The following is a 17587-nucleotide window of genomic DNA, read 5'->3' as shown; positions in this document are numbered from 1 at the left end:
CTATCCATGGGTGCCAGGACTGGGGGAAGTAGGGGCTCTATAGTGAAGATGTGAGGTTCCTGCTGTCTTAGGGTTCAAAAAGACAATCAATAGTTAATATTATCATCACATTATTTGTTAATTGGGTTAACTTTGAAAAGTCCCTTTGTTATGGTTTGCTGTACAGTACCCAGTATCTTGTATATAGCTGTGCTATTGGAAGCCTCCAATCTACTTGGTCTAGGCTTTTGAGAGAGTCCGCATATCAAATACGTAGCCTATCTATTAAAAAGATTCAGTTTGTCTCCTGAGAACCTTTGAGACATACAATTGATTTCCCCCTCTCATATTAATTAACTACTGATTTATATGTCTACATTTTGCTAGGAGTGTACATAAACACCATTCCCATCACCAAAGGACCGTGACCAATCCCTCCCGCCCATTCCCACCCCCCACTGGCCCAGAAAGCTACATGTCTACCCCTCACCACTGGGTTTTTTCTTTGGTGCCCTACTTACAATTTGATCAGGTCCTGCTTTTAGTTTCCCTTTCAGATCTTCTAAGTCAGCTTCTGTTGATGAGTGGGATCATCCCATACTCATCTTTAACTTTCTGACTCAGTTCACTTAACATAATTCCATCTAGCTCTGTCCAAGATGGGTCAGAGAAGGTGGGTTCATTGTTCTTGATAGCTGCATAGTATTCCATTGTGTATATATACCACAGCTTTCTCAGCCATTCATCTGTTGTTGGGCACCTGGGTTGCTTCCAGGTTTTAGCTATTATGAATTGTGCTGCTATGAACATAGGAGTACACACCTCTTTTTGGTTGGGTGTTATGGAGTCCTTGGGGTATAACCCCAGGAGAGGAATTATTGGGTCATATGGAAGGTCCATGTCTAGCCTTCTGAGGGTTTTCCAGACTGCTCTCCACAGAGGCTGTACCAATTTACATTCCCACCAGCAATGTAAAAGGGTTCCTCTGTCCCCACATCCTCTCCAGCATTTGTTGCTGCTGTCCTTTTTGATGTATGCCATTCTTACAGGAGTGAGGTGGTATCTTAGTGTTGTCTTAATTTGCATTTCTCTGACAATCAGTGACCTAGAGCAGTTTTTCATATGTTTGTTAGCCTTTTGGATCTCCTCTGTGGTGAGTGTTTTGTTCATTTCCTCTGCCCATTTTTGGATGGGGTCATTTGCTTTTTTGCGGCTAAGTTTGCTGAGCTCTTTATATATTTTGGTGATTAGTTTCTTGTCTGATGTCTGGCATGTGAAGATCTTCTCCCATTCTGTGAGGGGTCTCTCTGTTTGTTTAATTGTTTCTTTGGATGTGCAGAAGCTTTTCAATTTGATGTAGTCCCATTGGTTTGTTTCTACTTTGGTCTTCCTTGCAATTGGGTTTGATTCATCAAAGATATCCTTGAGGTGTAGATGGGAAAGTGTTTTACCAATGTTTTCCTCTAAGTATTTGATTGTTTCTGGTCTGACATCTAGGTCTTTGATCCATTTGGAGTTGATTTTTGTTTCTGGTGAGATAAAGTGGTTCAATTTCATTCTTCTGCATGTTTCAACCCAGTTTTCCCAGCACCATTTATTGAAGAGAGCCTCCTTCTTCCATTTAATCCTTTGGGCCCCCTTATCAAAGATTAGATGCCCATAGGTGTTGGGATTTACTTCTGGGCTTTCAATTCTGTTCCACTGGTCTGTGTGCCTATTTTTGTTCCAGTACCATGCTGTTTTGATGATGATGGCTTTATAATATAGTTTAAGGTCTGGGAGTGTGATGCCTCCATTTCTGTTTCTTTTCCTCAAGATGGTTTTGGCAATTCTAGGTGTTTTCAGGTTCCAGATAAATGATTGTAGTGTTTGTTCTATTCTCTTAAAGAAGCTTGGTGGAACTTTAATGGGTATTGCATTAAATTTGTATATGGCTCTGGGGAGAATGTTCATTTTGATGATATTTATTCTTCCAATCCATGAGCATGGGATATCTTTCCATTTCTTGGTATCAGTTTCTATCTCCTTGAGTAGCGACTCATAGTTTTCAGCATACAAGTCTTTCACTTCTTTGGTCAACTTTATTCCTAGGTATTTGATTGATTTTGCTGAAACAGTGAATGGGAGTGATTTCTGGATGTTTTCTTCTTCAGATTTAGTGTTTGCATAAAGAAATGCCACTGATTTTTGTACATTGATTTTGTAGCCTGATACCTTGCTATATTGCCTAACAACTTCCAGTAATTTTCTACTGGATTCTTTAGGTCTTTCTATGTATACTATCATATCATCTGCAAATAGTGAGAGCTTGACTTCTTCCCTTCCAATCTGTATCCCTTTGATTTCTTTCTCTTGCCTGATTGCTATGGCAAGAACTTCCAATACTATGTTGAAGAGTAACGGTGACAGTGGGCAGCCCTGTCTAGTCCCTGATCTGAGGGGGAATGCTTTCAGCTTCTCTCCATTGAGTATGATGTTGGCTGTAGGTTTGCTATATATAGACTCCACTATCTTGAGGAATTTCCCATCTATTCCCATTTTTTGTAGAGTTTTGAGCATGAATGGGTGTTGGATTTTGTCAAAGGCTTTCTCTGCATCTATTGAGATAATCATGTGGTTTTTGGCTTTGCTTTTATTGATGTGATGAATGACATTGATTGATTTACGGATGTTGAACCAGCCTTGCATTCCTGGGATGAATCCCACTTGGTCATGATGAACAATCTTTTTGATGTGTTGCTGTATCCGGTTGGCCAAGATCTTGTTTAATATTTTGGCATCTATGTTCATCAGAGATATTGGTCTGTAGTTTTCCTTTTTTGTTCTGTCCCTATCAGCTTTTGGTATCAGGGTGATGTTGGCTTCATAAAAGGTGGAAGGGAGTATTCCTGTTTCTTCAATCTTATGGAATAGCTTAAGAAGTATGGGTATTAACTGTTTCCTGAAAGTTTTGTAGAATTCGTTTGTGAAGCCATCTGGTCCAGGACTTTTGTTGTTGGGGAGATTCTTAATAACGGTTTCAATTTCTTTGTCTGTGATTGGTGCATTTAGATTTTGTAGTTCTTCTTGGTTCAGTTTTGGAAGTGCATAGGTTTCTAGGAATTGTTCCATTTCTTCCAGATTCTCTAGCTTGGTGGCATATAGTTCTTTATAGAAGTTTCGCAGAATTCTCTGGATTTCTGTGGTGTCAGTTGTGATATCTCCTGTATCGTTGACAATTCTATTAATTTGAGTCTTCTCTCTTTTTTGTTTGGTGAGTCTGGCTAGGGGTTTGTCAATTTTGTTTAATCTTTCAAAGAACCAACATTTGGCTTCATTGATCTTTTGTATGGTTCTTTTATTTTCGATGTTGTTTATTTCTGCTCTAACTTTAGTGATTTCTGTCCTTCTGGTTGCTTTAGGGTTCCTTTGTTCCTCTTCCTCTAAGTCCTTGAGGTGTGTAGTAAGTTCGTTCATTTGGGCTTCTTCTTGGTGTTTAATATGTGATTGTATAGCTATAAGTTTCCCTCTCAGTACTGCTTTAGCTGTGTCCCAAATATTTTGATAGGTTGTGTCTTCATTTTCATTAGTTTCCAGGAACATTTGAATTTCCTGTTTGAGTGAGTGTCTGACCCAGTGGTTCTTAAGGAGCATGTTGTTTAGTTTCCAAATTCTATGTCTTTTAATAATTTTCTGTTTGTTGTTAAAAGTTAGTTTTACTCCACTGTGGTCTGAGAAGATACTTGGGATGATTTCAATGCTCTTGAATTTATTGATGCTGTCTTTGTGACCTAACATGTGGTCTATCCTTGAGTATGTGTTGTGTGGATTTGAAAAGAAGGTGTATTCCAGTTTTTTGGGGTGGAGGAGTCTGAAAATGTCCAAGAGGTCTAGTCTGTCAATCTCTTCATTCAATTCTCTTATATCTTTATTGGTTCTCTTCTTTGTTGATCTGTCTAAGTGTGAGAGTGGGGTATTGAAGTCTCCCACTATTATTGTATTACTATTGATGTATTTTTGAAATTCTTTCAATAGGTGTTTAATGTATTTAGATGGTCCCTCGTTGGGTGCATAGATGTTAATAATTGTTAAGTCTTCTTGGCTGATTGATCCTCTTATCATTATGTAATGTCCTTGCCTATCTTTTATTACTTTATTTAATTTAAAATCTATCGTGTCTGAGATGAGAATGGCTGTTCCTGCCCTTTTTTGTGGACTGTTAGCCTGTATGATAGTTTTCCATCCTTTCACTTTAAGTCTGTGTTTATCTTGTTGTGACAGATGGGATTCTTGCAAGCAGCATATGGTTGGGTTATGTTTTCTGATCCATCCCCCCACCCTGTGCCTTTTGATGGGTGAGTTTAAGCCATTGACATTTATTGATATTATGGATTTAATGTATTGTAGTGCCATTGTTCTAAAAAACAATTTGTTTGCTCTGATATATTACAAGTATTATAGTGATGTTCTTGTTTATAAGAGGTCTTTTAATACCTCTTTCAGGGCCGGCTTGGTGATAGTTGCCTCCTTTAACTGTTGTTTGTCTAAGAAGGTTTTGATCCCTCCATCTAGCTTGAATGAAAGTCTAGCAGGATATATAATCCTTGGTTGAAACCCTTTTTCATTCAGGGCTCGATAGATATCTTGCCACTCCCTTCTGGCTTTTAGAGTTTGAGTTGAAAAATCTGCAGAAAGTCTTATGGGTTTTCCCCTGTATGTGACTTTTTGTTTCTCTCTTGCAGCCTTTAGGATCCTTTCTTTATCCTTACTTCTTCTCATTGTGACTATGATGTGTCTTGGTGTTTTCAGGTCTGGGTTGATTCTGTTTGGTACTCTCTGGGCCTCTTGCACCTTGATATCCTTTCTGTTATTCAGGTCTGGGAAATTTTCTTGTATTATTTCCTCTAGGATGTTTGCTTCCCCTTCCTCTTTTCTTCCTCTGGCAGGCCAATTATACGAATGTTACTTCTTTTGAGATCATCCCATATGTCTCTGTTGTTGTTTTCAGTGTCTCTCAATCTCTTTTTAAGCTCTTTCACCTCTTTCTTAGTTTTCTCTAACTCATCCTCTGTCTGACTAATTCTGTTTTCTGCTTCTGTTAGTCTGCTTTCCCTTGCCTCAGCTTCTTTCTTCATTACAGCTATTTCAGCTTTCAGTTCTCTAATTGTCTCAAGATAATCAGTATTTTCCTTGGGGGTCTCAACTGTTGTTTCCCTAATACTGCCATTTCTTTCCTCCAATGTTGTTTTCATTTCTGTGATTAATAAGTTTATTATTGCTTGCATACTTTTCTTATCTATGGTTACTTCTGACTGATTTGTGGTTTCTTCTGGGCTCTTGTCTTCATTCATTGGGGTAGCAGTTTTATTTGTTTTTAATCTACCCATTTTTTTTTAATTTATGTGTTTCTCTCTTTTTTTTTTTTTTTAATGTTCTGTTGTTCCTCAGTTGTTGTGTTTTGAGCACAAGTAACACTGTACTAAATACCTTTATGACAATTGCACTCACCAACCTCCGGAATAACCGTAGCAACTTTGCCGACGACGCTATCAGAGCACTCGCTGTTAGCGACTTCTCATGCCGTCGCCATATTACCTCCCGACAATTATATGGAATTATACACCTCTTATTCTACAGTCTTTTTTATCATTATTAAATTACTAAAAATATATTCAGTTCTCTGGTAATAGCCTGGTGGAGAAGAAGTGTTATGACAGCTACTTTTTTATTTATAGTAACCATTATATTTGCTTTAACACTTACATAGCATATATGTTAATTATTTTACATATCTGTCATTACAGGTATCTCTCAAGTGAGGCACAGAGATCAGTTCATTTTAGAACTAGATACTACTGCTACCATTAATTAAATTTATGACAGCTATCTTATGGAGATGGGAACTATATAGCTATGACAATAATAATCCCGTAAATCAAGATTTCTTAAATAAGTTATTAAAAATCTTGCCATTTCAATTCATGTTATTTCCTTTTTTAAATTAAAAAATTATAGTTATTGGATAGAGACAGCCAGAAATCAAGAGGGGAGGAGGAGATTCAGAGGGAGAGGGACACAGAGACACTTGCAACACTGCTTCACCACTCATAAAGCTTTCCTTCTGCGGGTGGGGACTGGGTGCTCAAACCTGGGCCCTTGCTCATTGTAACATGTACACCACCACCTGGCTCCCTCCTTCATGTTATTTCTTTATACACTGAGCAACTTAATTATCTCATAGTTCTCCCTCCATCTATTATTTTCTTGCTACAGTTCATCAAATTACTGCAAGACTGGTGTTACCAAAGAACTTCCAAGAAACCCTCAAATGGCTCCCACTTAGCTACCAAAGAGCAATCATATACCTCTGAATTTTAAAGCTCCCCTCAATCTTCTAGTCACTTGATAGCCTTTTTTAAAATTTCTACCTTTGCTTCAGCTAATCTATAGTATATATTTTTCCTCAGTCTTACCACCGCATTTCCATTTGTGTCCCTTCAGTTAGTAATGCTCAAATATTAGTCTTCCTTCAAAATAAAATAAAACAAAAGTCTTTTTTTTTTGTCTTAAAGCTTTTTTTTTTTTTTATTAATTCATCATTTTGGGGGCCTATAGCAGGAGCCTCATGCATATACAATTTGACCTTTCTAGGGAAAACTTTTTCACTTTTTATATGAGATGAGAGAGAGAGAGAGAGAGAGAGAAAGAGAGAGAGAAAGAGAGAGAGATATGCACCACAGCTCCAGAGTAGTCTCAAGTGTTGTAGGGAGCTCAAACCTAGGCAAATGGCAAGGTGCATACCCAACTGTATAAGCTATCTTTGGACTCCTTTGGGATTTTTAATACAAAGTAAAATATACTATGTAAAACATTAAAAATATTTATTTTGTGTGAGGGAGAGACTGACTACTTTATGAGAGAGAGAGAGAGAGAGAGAGAGAGAGACTGACCAAATTATCACCTGATTATATTGTGGTGTCCAGGAATGTGTCCTGGATCTCATATATAATATATCTAAGACATGCTAGTCAATGAGCCGCTTTCTAAATCATAAAGACAATTATTTTCCACAAAACAAATTGAAATGTCTGTTACCAATCCAAAAACGAAATTTAATCAGAATTTAAATTTAAGGGAATTTTTCATATCAGGGTATTTTGTTAATATTTTTCTGTCCTTACATTTTATTGTTATATGATATCTTTGTATGTAGTAGAGTATATAAATTTTTTCTGAATCTTGAATTTTAGGAAAATGCACATTTCTAATATATAAAGGAACTTTCACATTTTCCCCCCAGAACTTACATGGTTTCATCATTTTACATTTCTGATCTAGTTGGGAATTTATCTATTTAGCTATTTAATATCAGTATACAATTAGCCTAATAGTTCTTATTAAGATTTACCTTTTGAATTTTTAAAAAAGATTTATTTATTAAAAGAGTTAGTGAATGAAAGGGAGAGAACCGGAGAAGGAGGATCAGCACTGCTCAGTTCTGGCTGGAGTTAGTGCTGGGCATTGGAACCTCTAGGGCCTCAGGTATACAAGTTTGGCACTGTAACAGACTAAGCTACTTTCCAGTCCCTAAAATCTACTCTTATTGTACTGATTTAAGGTGACAACTTGGCTATTTACTATATACATTACATTTTCTACGAAATTTGATACACTTTTCAGACTTTTCAACTCTATCTAATCTACTGTCTAGTGCACTTTCTTTTTTTGTTATTTATTTATTTTATTTTATTTCATTTTATTTTGTATTTTTATATTACAGAATTACATGTCAACAGGGGCTCAAATCCACACCATTCCCACCACCAGAGTTCTGAATCTTCACTTTCCCCACTGCAATCCACCACAGTTCCCTTAAAGTTGTAGACATGGGCCAACCATCTTCTCTACAACTGTCTGTCCACATTCATGCATAGTTGCCCCTTCTTTTTCTGGTTCAATCCTCTCTTCCCTTCTAAGCCACTCATAACATCATAGCTACCTCCTTATGTCCTCTCCTTTTCCTTCTCTCTCTGGGTGCTGATGGAGCTGGAGGTGCACTAACTTTCTAATCGTATAGATACTACTTTTAATTCCTTGTTTGTCTTGCATATATAATTACCAAATGTCTTTTCAGTTCTGACCATTTTTTTTTAATCTGTCGTACTTCAATCCCCTTCTTTTCTCTCCTTCTAGATTTTTTTTTAATACTTATTTCTTTACTATTTATTTGTGGGTGGGTGTGAGAGAACCAGAGCACCATTTTGGCACATGCTCAGAACCTCATGCTTGAGACTCTAATATTCACTGAGTCACCTCCCAGGTCACTGTCTTTCACTCATTTACATATAATTCACACATTTATCTTACATTTTATTTTTGGTTATTTGACTAATATTGAAAGTCTGATGTGATAGTTTGTTGATTAATGTTTGTGGATTAGTATTGATTTTTGAATACTATGCTCTCAATGTAAAGTATTCAAACCAATTTTTTAGTTTCATGTTTTTTTTTTTAAATTTTGATAGAGATGTCATAGAAAGTCTTGTTTTGTTTTCCACCGGTTCAGGCAGGCATTCAAATGTAGGCTTTATATATTATGCAGTATTAAATTACATTCTTCTGAAATAATTTCCTACAAATGTTTAGTCTGCTATACTTCTAGAAATAGAAACTACCAAGTTATTATTAAAAATGAATTGTCAATCTGTTGTTAAAATTATTTGCAATGCCTAATTATAAAACATTGCTTACCACAGAAGAAAACTTTAATTTGGGGCCAAAATCAACAGCACACTATTTTTATCATACAGTTCACATACGTAAATATTTCCCTTTTTTGTAAACTCATGGAAGAAGGGCAAACGCTAAAAGAAGAAGATTTGAAATATAAATTGTATTTTATACTGTACACATTTCTTTTCTATCTTAACTGTAAAGTCACATATAGATTTCTTTTTTTTTTTTTTAAGGAACATTACTGGGGTGATTCTAGCTTTTTTTTTTTTTTAAGATACAAGACAATAAACATCAGTGTTTTTTTTGAGTGCTGCTAAAATTCTGAATTCTATTCTGCTCTTATTATTCCTGCTGTGAAGTGATTGCCTATTTTAAAACCACCCAAATAGAGACTGATTGCTATTAGGAGAAAAGAAGATTATTCATAGAAATAACGTTCCTTCTCGGGCAATATGAGTAGCAATGGTGATGAAAAGTCATTTGCCATACACTATCCTGTAAAAATCAGTCTTTCTGTGCACCTTTGTCAAAGACACTGTACATTTCACTCACTTGCTTGTTCATCATTTAAGCACTTAACCTAATAGTCATCCAACTCTGCCCTTTTTACAGACATACAGTGTTTCCAGACGCCCCCCCCCCATTCCCACAAAAAAGTACTTTTATTCTTGCTATTTAGCAGTGTTCATCAAAATATACTTTTTTTATATTACAAAATAAGAATTTGCTGAGACAAAATACAAGAAGCACATTATTTTTCTTGGTAATGGGAAAATGGTATCAATGGTTCTCTCCAAGGTTGAACTCCTTACATATCTATAGTAAAAATAATTTATCTCACAAGACAATAAATTGGTGCCTTCATTGAGAGAAGATTTGCAAAGAATTTATTTCCCCAGAAGCGTCAATTTAAGAAATGTTGTGAAAGGATGTAAAATGGAGAATAAAGAAAGGAAGCTAGTTTAATACAGATGAATTCAAGTCAGAAACATGAAAATGTAGTGGTTGGATATCTTGATAAAAAAAATTTCTTCCTGAGCTGACATACATTTGAGATAAGAAATATTACTGTGCTTATAAATTAATTTAGACTCTATTTAGGATCTTAAATAAATGTTGGATAAAACATCTTATGAAATTCATAGCTTTATAACAGTGAAAACCATAATTCTCTATAATTTTTATGTTTGTAGAAATAGTTTTAATATAAATAGCCAAATAAACATGATATGTAAATTTGACCCAAAATACATCCAGATTCTTTTTATACTAACAAAACTATATTTGAGACAGGGGCACAAAGGAATACCCTATAAATAGGATTTAAATTTTGAAAATAGTAAACATTAATTTTAGTTAACATTGCAATTTCTGTTTTGTGGCAGGATGAAGATTACTACTATAAAAGTCTGAGAATATAGAGGTTCTATATTTAAATATTTTGGGGTTGGTTGATCTTTTACTCTGTTCAGTCTGCTATATAACAAACTATGTGGCATATAAACAATAGGACTTTTTTTTTTTCAAAGCTATCAAGACTGGAAGATTAAAACATATAATTCCTTTTAAAAGGTCAGTACTCTATTTAAAAGGGTTCTGCCCTTATGACCCAATTTATTTTCAAAGGTACAATCTCCTAATATTATAATACTGGGTATTAAAGCCTCCACATATGAATTTGAAGAACACACAAATATTCAGTTCATTGCAGATGAGATGATATTCAATTCATTGCAGATGAGATGGGATGACAGAGTGAAATGGTGAGAAGAGACTGCATCTTAGTAACAGAAAAACCTGGGTTGTACTATTTTGATTCTCTTATATGGTTGATGGAGGCAATAGTGGTAATTTTTTCACTTACAATTTTTTTATTATTAGTAACATAACAGAGTTTTATAAAATTATTAAAACTTCAGGGATATAATTTCACACTAATGCATAGTGTGTCTAAATTACTGTATTCTCCACTAAAGTCTATACTCATTCCCTTTCCAAACCTCCAACCAGCATACTTCTCATGAAGTCTGAGAAATTGGTTACCATTTTTTTGCAAGTTTATTTACTTTATCCATCTATATTTCACTTAAGAGTAAAACCAGCTAGTGGTTGTCCTTCACTATTTTACTTATTTCACTTAGTATCATAACCTCCAATCCCATTCATTTTGTCCCAAATGATACAGTCTTACGTATGATTGCCAAGCGGTATTCCTCTGAATAATATCCCATAACATCCTCATGTATGATCTTAAATTTCATATGTCACCTTGAATGAGTTACAGGGTGCCCAGTTCTTTCATTAAATGATACTGTGATTGTAAGTGTGTTTCTGGATGAGAAAAGTATTTGAATCTATAAATGTGCAGACTGAGTAAAGCGAATTGTCATCTCTAATATAGGTGACCTTCTTGCAAGTATGAAACTCACCCTGCCTGAATAAGCTGGAGATTGATCTTCAGACATGAACTAAAATATTAATTATTGGTTCATAGGAGTGTCATCTTCCGGACTGAACTACGCAGTCAGATCTCCTACTTCTCAGGTCTTCAAACTTATACTACAACTATACCATTAAATCTCTTGTGTCTATAGTCCACAGACTAGAGACCTATGGACTTCTCAGTCTCTATAATCTTGTGAGATAATTCTTTCTTTCTTTTTTTTTCTTTATGGGATTTGTACTTTACAAAGATTCTTTCTTTTTTTTTAAATTTTATTAGTGATTTATTATTTATTTAAAAATTTACATGTCAACAGAGGTATAATTCCACACCATTCCCACCAGAGTTCTGAACCCCTAGTCCCTTTATTGCAAGCCACAGAAGTTCTCCTAAGGTTGCAGACATGAGTTAACTATCATCGCTGCAACTATCTGTCTACATAATCACCCCTTTTTCTTCCAGGTTCAGTCCTTTATTCCCTTCCAAGCCACATATAGCCCTATTACAACATCCAAATGTCCCTCCCTTTTTCTTCCTCTCTCTGCGGGTCATGAATGGAGTTGGAGTTCAGAGCCCTCTTATCCCCTACCTCCTATCACTTCCTCCCCACTGTGTAGATCAAAATTTTTGGGGGGTGTAGAAGGTAGGAGTTCTGGATTCTGTAATTGCTTCTCCACTGAACATGTGCATTGGCAGGTCAATTCATACCCTCAGCCTGTTTCTATGAGATTATTCTTTATAATAAGTTTCCCCTGTTAAGTTATATACAATGCATTTAAAAAAATTTATTAATTTATTCCCTTTTGTTGCCCTTGTTTTATTGTTGTTGTTATTGCTGTCATTGTTGTTGGATAGGATAGAGAGAAGTGGAGAGAGGAGGGGAAGATAGAGAAGGGGAAAGAAAGACAGACACCTGCAGACCTGCTTCACCAGTTGTGAAGTGACTCCCTTGCAGGTAGGGAGCTGGGGGCTTGAACTGGGATCCTTACTCCAATCCTTGCACTTTGTGCCATCTGCGCTTAACCCCCTGTGCTACCACCCAACTCCCTTCATTTTTATATATGTACATGTATTGAGAAAAGTCATGATGCATTTTTACATAGAAAAAAGCATATCATGGTGGCTGAGTAGTGGCACACTTGGCTGACTGCACACATTATTATGCACAAGGACACACTCCCCACCTTCAGGAAGAATGTTTCGCAAGTGGTGAAGCAGGTCTGCAGGTGTCTATCCTTTCTCTCCCTCCCTTTTCAGTTTCTCTGTCTTATCACTAAAAAAGAAAGAAAAAAATAGTTGTATTTAAAAACAACACAAAAATGTTAGGGCTTTTCCAACAACCTAGTAAATCTATGTACATGTAGTTGTATATATATATATATATATATATATATATATATATATATATATATATATATATATATATATACATAGTTGACAGTTGATTATTTTTGTTTTCATCCCTGCCCATCTATTCTGTATGATAGAAACTAAAGGCATTATCAGTAGTATGATACCGCTTTTTATGCACAGAGGCAGAAAAACTGACAATATCCACTCTCTCTAGTACTTTTGACCATTAAGTCATTTAATATCTGTGCAACCTATGACCTATCCATCAGGGGATAAAGTAAATGCACTTAAAATAAGAAACTTACTTTAAAAATTTTTAAATTTATTCTTGTTTCAAAGGAAAAAATTGAAGCAAAAATCAGACACCATCTATATTTAGTGCCTAAAAACAATCCTTAATTATAGGAGAACAGGCTTTTTAAAACCTGATCTTATCCAAGGTTAAAGTTGTTTATTTTTAAAATCATTTTATCAGAGGCTTAACGGTTTACAATACAGTTGTCAACACATGGGCACAATTTCTAATCTTCCTGGAAAAGTGTCTGCAAAATAGTAAGCCCCCACTTAGGCTTTTCCACCATCATGCAAGTGGGACTCCAATGCCCTCCAGTCCCTTTTCTTCCTCATAAGGTCTCTCAGATTTTAATAACTGCTAACACCAAAACATTTTTTTTACTCATTGACAACAGTGTGAAATGATACTTTTGAAAAGAAGTTATTTCTTCTTTGATATTTTCTAAATATATGAGAAAGCTCTTCTCCTGTGATCAGGGAAGTATTTCAGAAAGTGGAACATACATTGTTAATGTATGAGGACCCAGTATGATTCCTTATACCATTTATTATGGAATAATGCTCTGGGCTTTCTCTCTTCCCAATTCATAAAATTAATATTCAAATATTGGAAAAACAAAACCAAGTTTTTTTCTCTAGGATTCTAGATATGATTCTAGATGCCCATGAATTCAAGACAGGAAGGTTCAGGTAAGTCTTGGTACTGGAATATTTGGACTCTTGATAACATTAGTCAAAAGTAACACTGGAACTTCCAGTAACCCTCTTAAGTTGCTCCTTTAGTAGAGATGGTTTTCACTTAATCCTGAAGAAAAGTATGTCCAGTCATTTATTTATGTATTCTTTCAAGGAATATTTATTTATTTATTTATTCTCTTTTGTTGCCCTTGTTTTATTGTTGTTATTATTGATGTTATTGTGTTGGACAGGACAGAGAGAAATGAAGAGAGGAGGGGAACACAGGGAGGGGGAGAGAAAGATAAAGCCACCTGCAGACCTGCTTCACCACTTGTGAAACGACTCCCCTGCAGGTGGGGAGCCAGGGGCTGGAACCGGGATTCTTAAGCTGGTCCTTGTGCTTAGTGCCACCTGCACTTAACCTGCTGCACTACCGCCGTACTCCCTGTGTCCAGTCATTTACTAACAAAGCAAGTCAATAATTTTCAAGTAATTTTGCTGCCTATGCTGCAAAAAGAACAACTCTTGCAGAGAATACTAAATTCATTAGGATGAGAATGAAGTATTAATGGTATGACTTTAACAGAGTGATAGGAAGGTGGGTAAGAAGTTGTCTGTTGAGAGAGAACAGAATAAGAACAGATGGGATACTGGCCAAGCAGAGTCTTACAGGCCATCCTAAGGATTTCTGTGGTTTTGACCATACTGATTAATCCACTTTCTGAATAATTGAAAGGAGCCAGTATTTACCTTTCAGATAAATACAAGTTCTATGCTGGGAATGGATAAGGAGTTAAGAGGATTATGTCTCTAAAATTTATTTATTTATTTTTGTTTTTGCCTTGTTGTTTTATTGTTGTAATTGATGCCATTGTTGTTGGATAGGACAGAAGTAAATGGAGAGAAAGACAGAGAGGGAAAGAAAGAGAGACACCTGCAGACTACTTCACCACTTGTGAAGTGATTCCCTTGCAGATGGGGAGCTGGGGGCTCGAACTGGGATCCTTATGCTGGTGCTTGTACTTTGCACCACCTGCGCTTAACCGGCTGCGCTACTGCCCAACTCCCGTCTCTAAAATTTTTAGTTATGATTTCCACTTTAGTAATTTGAAAACATATTTTGCACCACTGCTTACTGCAAAAGTAAAAGAAAAAAAGCAAAACTGTAAAGAGATATAGAAAGAAAGATATACTTGGAAGTCTAAGATGTTGCTTAAGATGAGTGGATTGTTGTGATGGAGGAAAATATTCTGCTGAGAAATTTGAGTTACTTGCAGTCTAATTTTTGACTGAACAGATCTTGTTACTATAGGAAAAGTAATTAACCTCTTTGTGATTTGGCTGCTTATCTGCAGAGTGAAGATAAAAGTGACCCACTAGTAGTACTGAAAATCATTCTGTAAACACCTGTAGTGACAGAAACAATATAAAAAATTACTTATCCTACTTATAAAATACTAGCATTTACCTCAGAATTTAAGCATGCCTACATATATAATATTCCAGATTTAATTTTTGCCAAGCAACTATTTGTGTGTGTGTGTGTGTGTGTGTGTGTGTGTATGTGGCACAATAGTTGTGAACTTGTATTAACCTGTGATACACTGGCTCCTAGAGTATTACAATTATTTTTATTGATAGCACAGTTTAACACACTGGTGGAAAAAGTGAGGATGGAAAATTGATGGGGAGGAGTAAGTACTTTCAACTTCTTTTTAATGACACCTACTCTTGTCTACAAGGTAAGAAGAGTATGTTTTTATTATTTCATAAGCCTATTGCAATTATATTAACTATAGTTAAGCAATTAAAATAGGATCAGCAGGCACAGAACAGCACGCCAAGCAGTAGCAAAAATGAAGAGACTCCTGGTTGTGTTTTATCGTGAATTCTGTGACTCATACTGAAATTTCTATCTCTTTTTGTGGTATTTTCAATAGCTTGTAGCAAGTGTTTATAAAACTGTATTTATTTCAATGGCATAGAGATTACCCATTTCCATCATTATTCTTGGTTATCATGCTACACTTTTGCAAACAAAAGGAAACAATTATAAATCTTGTGAAACAATAAAATATTTACAGCATTGTAACAACTATTTCTTTTGTGAACTTGTGTTCTCTATAATTCCTTCTTTTTAAAATTTATGCTTAATATATATGTAGGTTGTTTTCATGAGTCAGACATGTGACTGTCATGTTCTGTTGGTATGATTTGGCATGTAGTCAAATGATTGCCTAGAGATTATAGATAATGGTCATAAATGACTGAGAAGGAATAAAGAAACAAACTTTTAGTTTAGGTCCACTTGCTTTGTCTTATGTGATGGCTATAGTTATTTTTTCTTTTGCTCAGTTAACTCAGTGGAGAATTGGTGTTTGCATTTTTCCCCCAGGACAGTCTAAACAAACATCTGATATACATACATTATTTGTTTTATTTAGTTCTCACCTGATGAAGCCTTCTTTCCCAGTCTCTATTTCTTTCTGCTCTGGTCTAGTTACTGTTGATTCTGCTGCATTTTGAGGGTCATGTTTTGTGGTCATATTCTTGAAGATTTCATCTATGGGAAAGAAGCACTATAAATATAAGCCATACTTGATATAGCTATATTTGATTATATAAGATAGAATTACAGATAGCTTTTCCAGAATAGTTTTCTCAGGGATACCTCTGTTTAGATTGCTGCTAAATAAGATAGAAGCTAGTACAGTAGGAATTAACCTGTAGACAACTGGAAGGTGAGATGAATAATGATTAATCATTCAAAAGATATTTTCAATTCTGTTAAAATTTTCATAGCTTATGGCTGGAATTGATGCATTATAAAATGTCAGCAAGATAAAAGAGAGAATTAGCACAGACATTATTTTACAGTTTTGTATTCTAGTCTTAATAAAATATTTTAGGTTTGATCATCTTTAGAAATGACATATTTTCTGAAGAAACAACACAAACATATATCTTAGATTCATTTTCAATACACAAATTATCTTCCCCTTCAAGACTACAAATATAATTTCTAATTTATGTAGTTGAAATTACAATTTACCCACAGAATAATGATCACTTCACCAGTAAATATTTGTAATATGGAGAAGATTTTAATGAAGGTAAATTAGCTAATATAAAGAGAAAATATGGAAGTACAAAGAAATACAATGAATACAATTTAGTGGTTACTCATTATCCAGTTTCTAATTTATTTTTAATTAGGTATATTGTGCTTAGAATATTGAAAACAAAGCCAAAATAATAACTCTTATCTTACTGTAATACACTATGACTAAAAGAAAACCTTAAGTAAGAGGCTGGGCGGTAGCGCAGTGGGTTAAGCGCACATGACGCAAAGCGCAAGGACCAGCTTAAGGATCCTGGTTCGAGCCCCTGGCTCCCCACCTACAGGGGAGTCCGCTTCACAGGCAGTGAAGCAGGCCTGCAGGTGTCTATCTTTCTCTCCCCCTCTCTGTCTCCCCTTCTCTCTCCATTTCTTTCTGTCCTATCCAACAACAATGACATCAATAATAACTACAACAGTTAAACAACAAGGACAACAAAAGTGAATATAAATAAATAAATATTAAAAAAAACAAACCTTAAGTCAACACAACGTGAAAAGTCTGAGTTTGCAAAAATGATGACTCAGTGATCACTTATCAAAAGTTTTCACAGTACAAATCTTTAATGTAAAAAAATTATGACCCATATAAAATCTATTAAATTTCTCAGGGACATGTTTCAGAAAATAAAAGAATAATAGAGTCACTCCTGACAGTTTAAATTATGTATTAAAAAAGCATACTCCCTTAGATTTCCTGAAATAATCTTCTTCATATTTGTCTCTTATCTACCTTTATGTTAGAACTATAGTAATTTTGTTACCAGATATAAGACAGGGTAATAAGTATATTTTGATTAATATTTAAGTGGAAACACCCTCCACTCCCCCCAAGAATTCTGAATTTATTTAGAATACAAAAGTAACTTCACTGCAATTATGACCCTGAGATAGATTCTATGAACTGTATTCCAGATGAAATATAAACTATTACTGGGGGTCTGGGTGGTAGCACAACTGCTTAGGTGCACATAGTACAAAGCACGATGACCTGTACAAGGATCTCA

At 35.3% G+C, this 17587-nt stretch overlaps 1 protein-coding gene across 1 annotated transcript in view; it reads right to left on the bottom strand.

Moving 5' to 3' along the window:
• The window catches only part of CNGB3 (cyclic nucleotide gated channel subunit beta 3), a 194714-nt gene that overhangs the window by 152087 nt on the left and 25040 nt on the right, over positions 1–17587 (bottom strand). The window contains exon 6 of the mRNA XM_007517351.1: positions 15914–15977. Within this exon, the coding sequence (XP_007517413.1) occupies positions 15914–15977 (64 nt within the window). The remainder of the gene's footprint in view (positions 1–15913; positions 15978–17587) is intronic.

Source organism: Erinaceus europaeus, chromosome 1 (genome assembly GCF_950295315.1).
Source record: "Erinaceus europaeus chromosome 1, mEriEur2.1, whole genome shotgun sequence".
In the NCBI taxonomy this organism is placed as follows: Eukaryota; Metazoa; Chordata; class Mammalia; order Eulipotyphla; family Erinaceidae; genus Erinaceus; species Erinaceus europaeus.
This window is presented reverse-complemented; position numbering and strand designations above follow the sequence as displayed.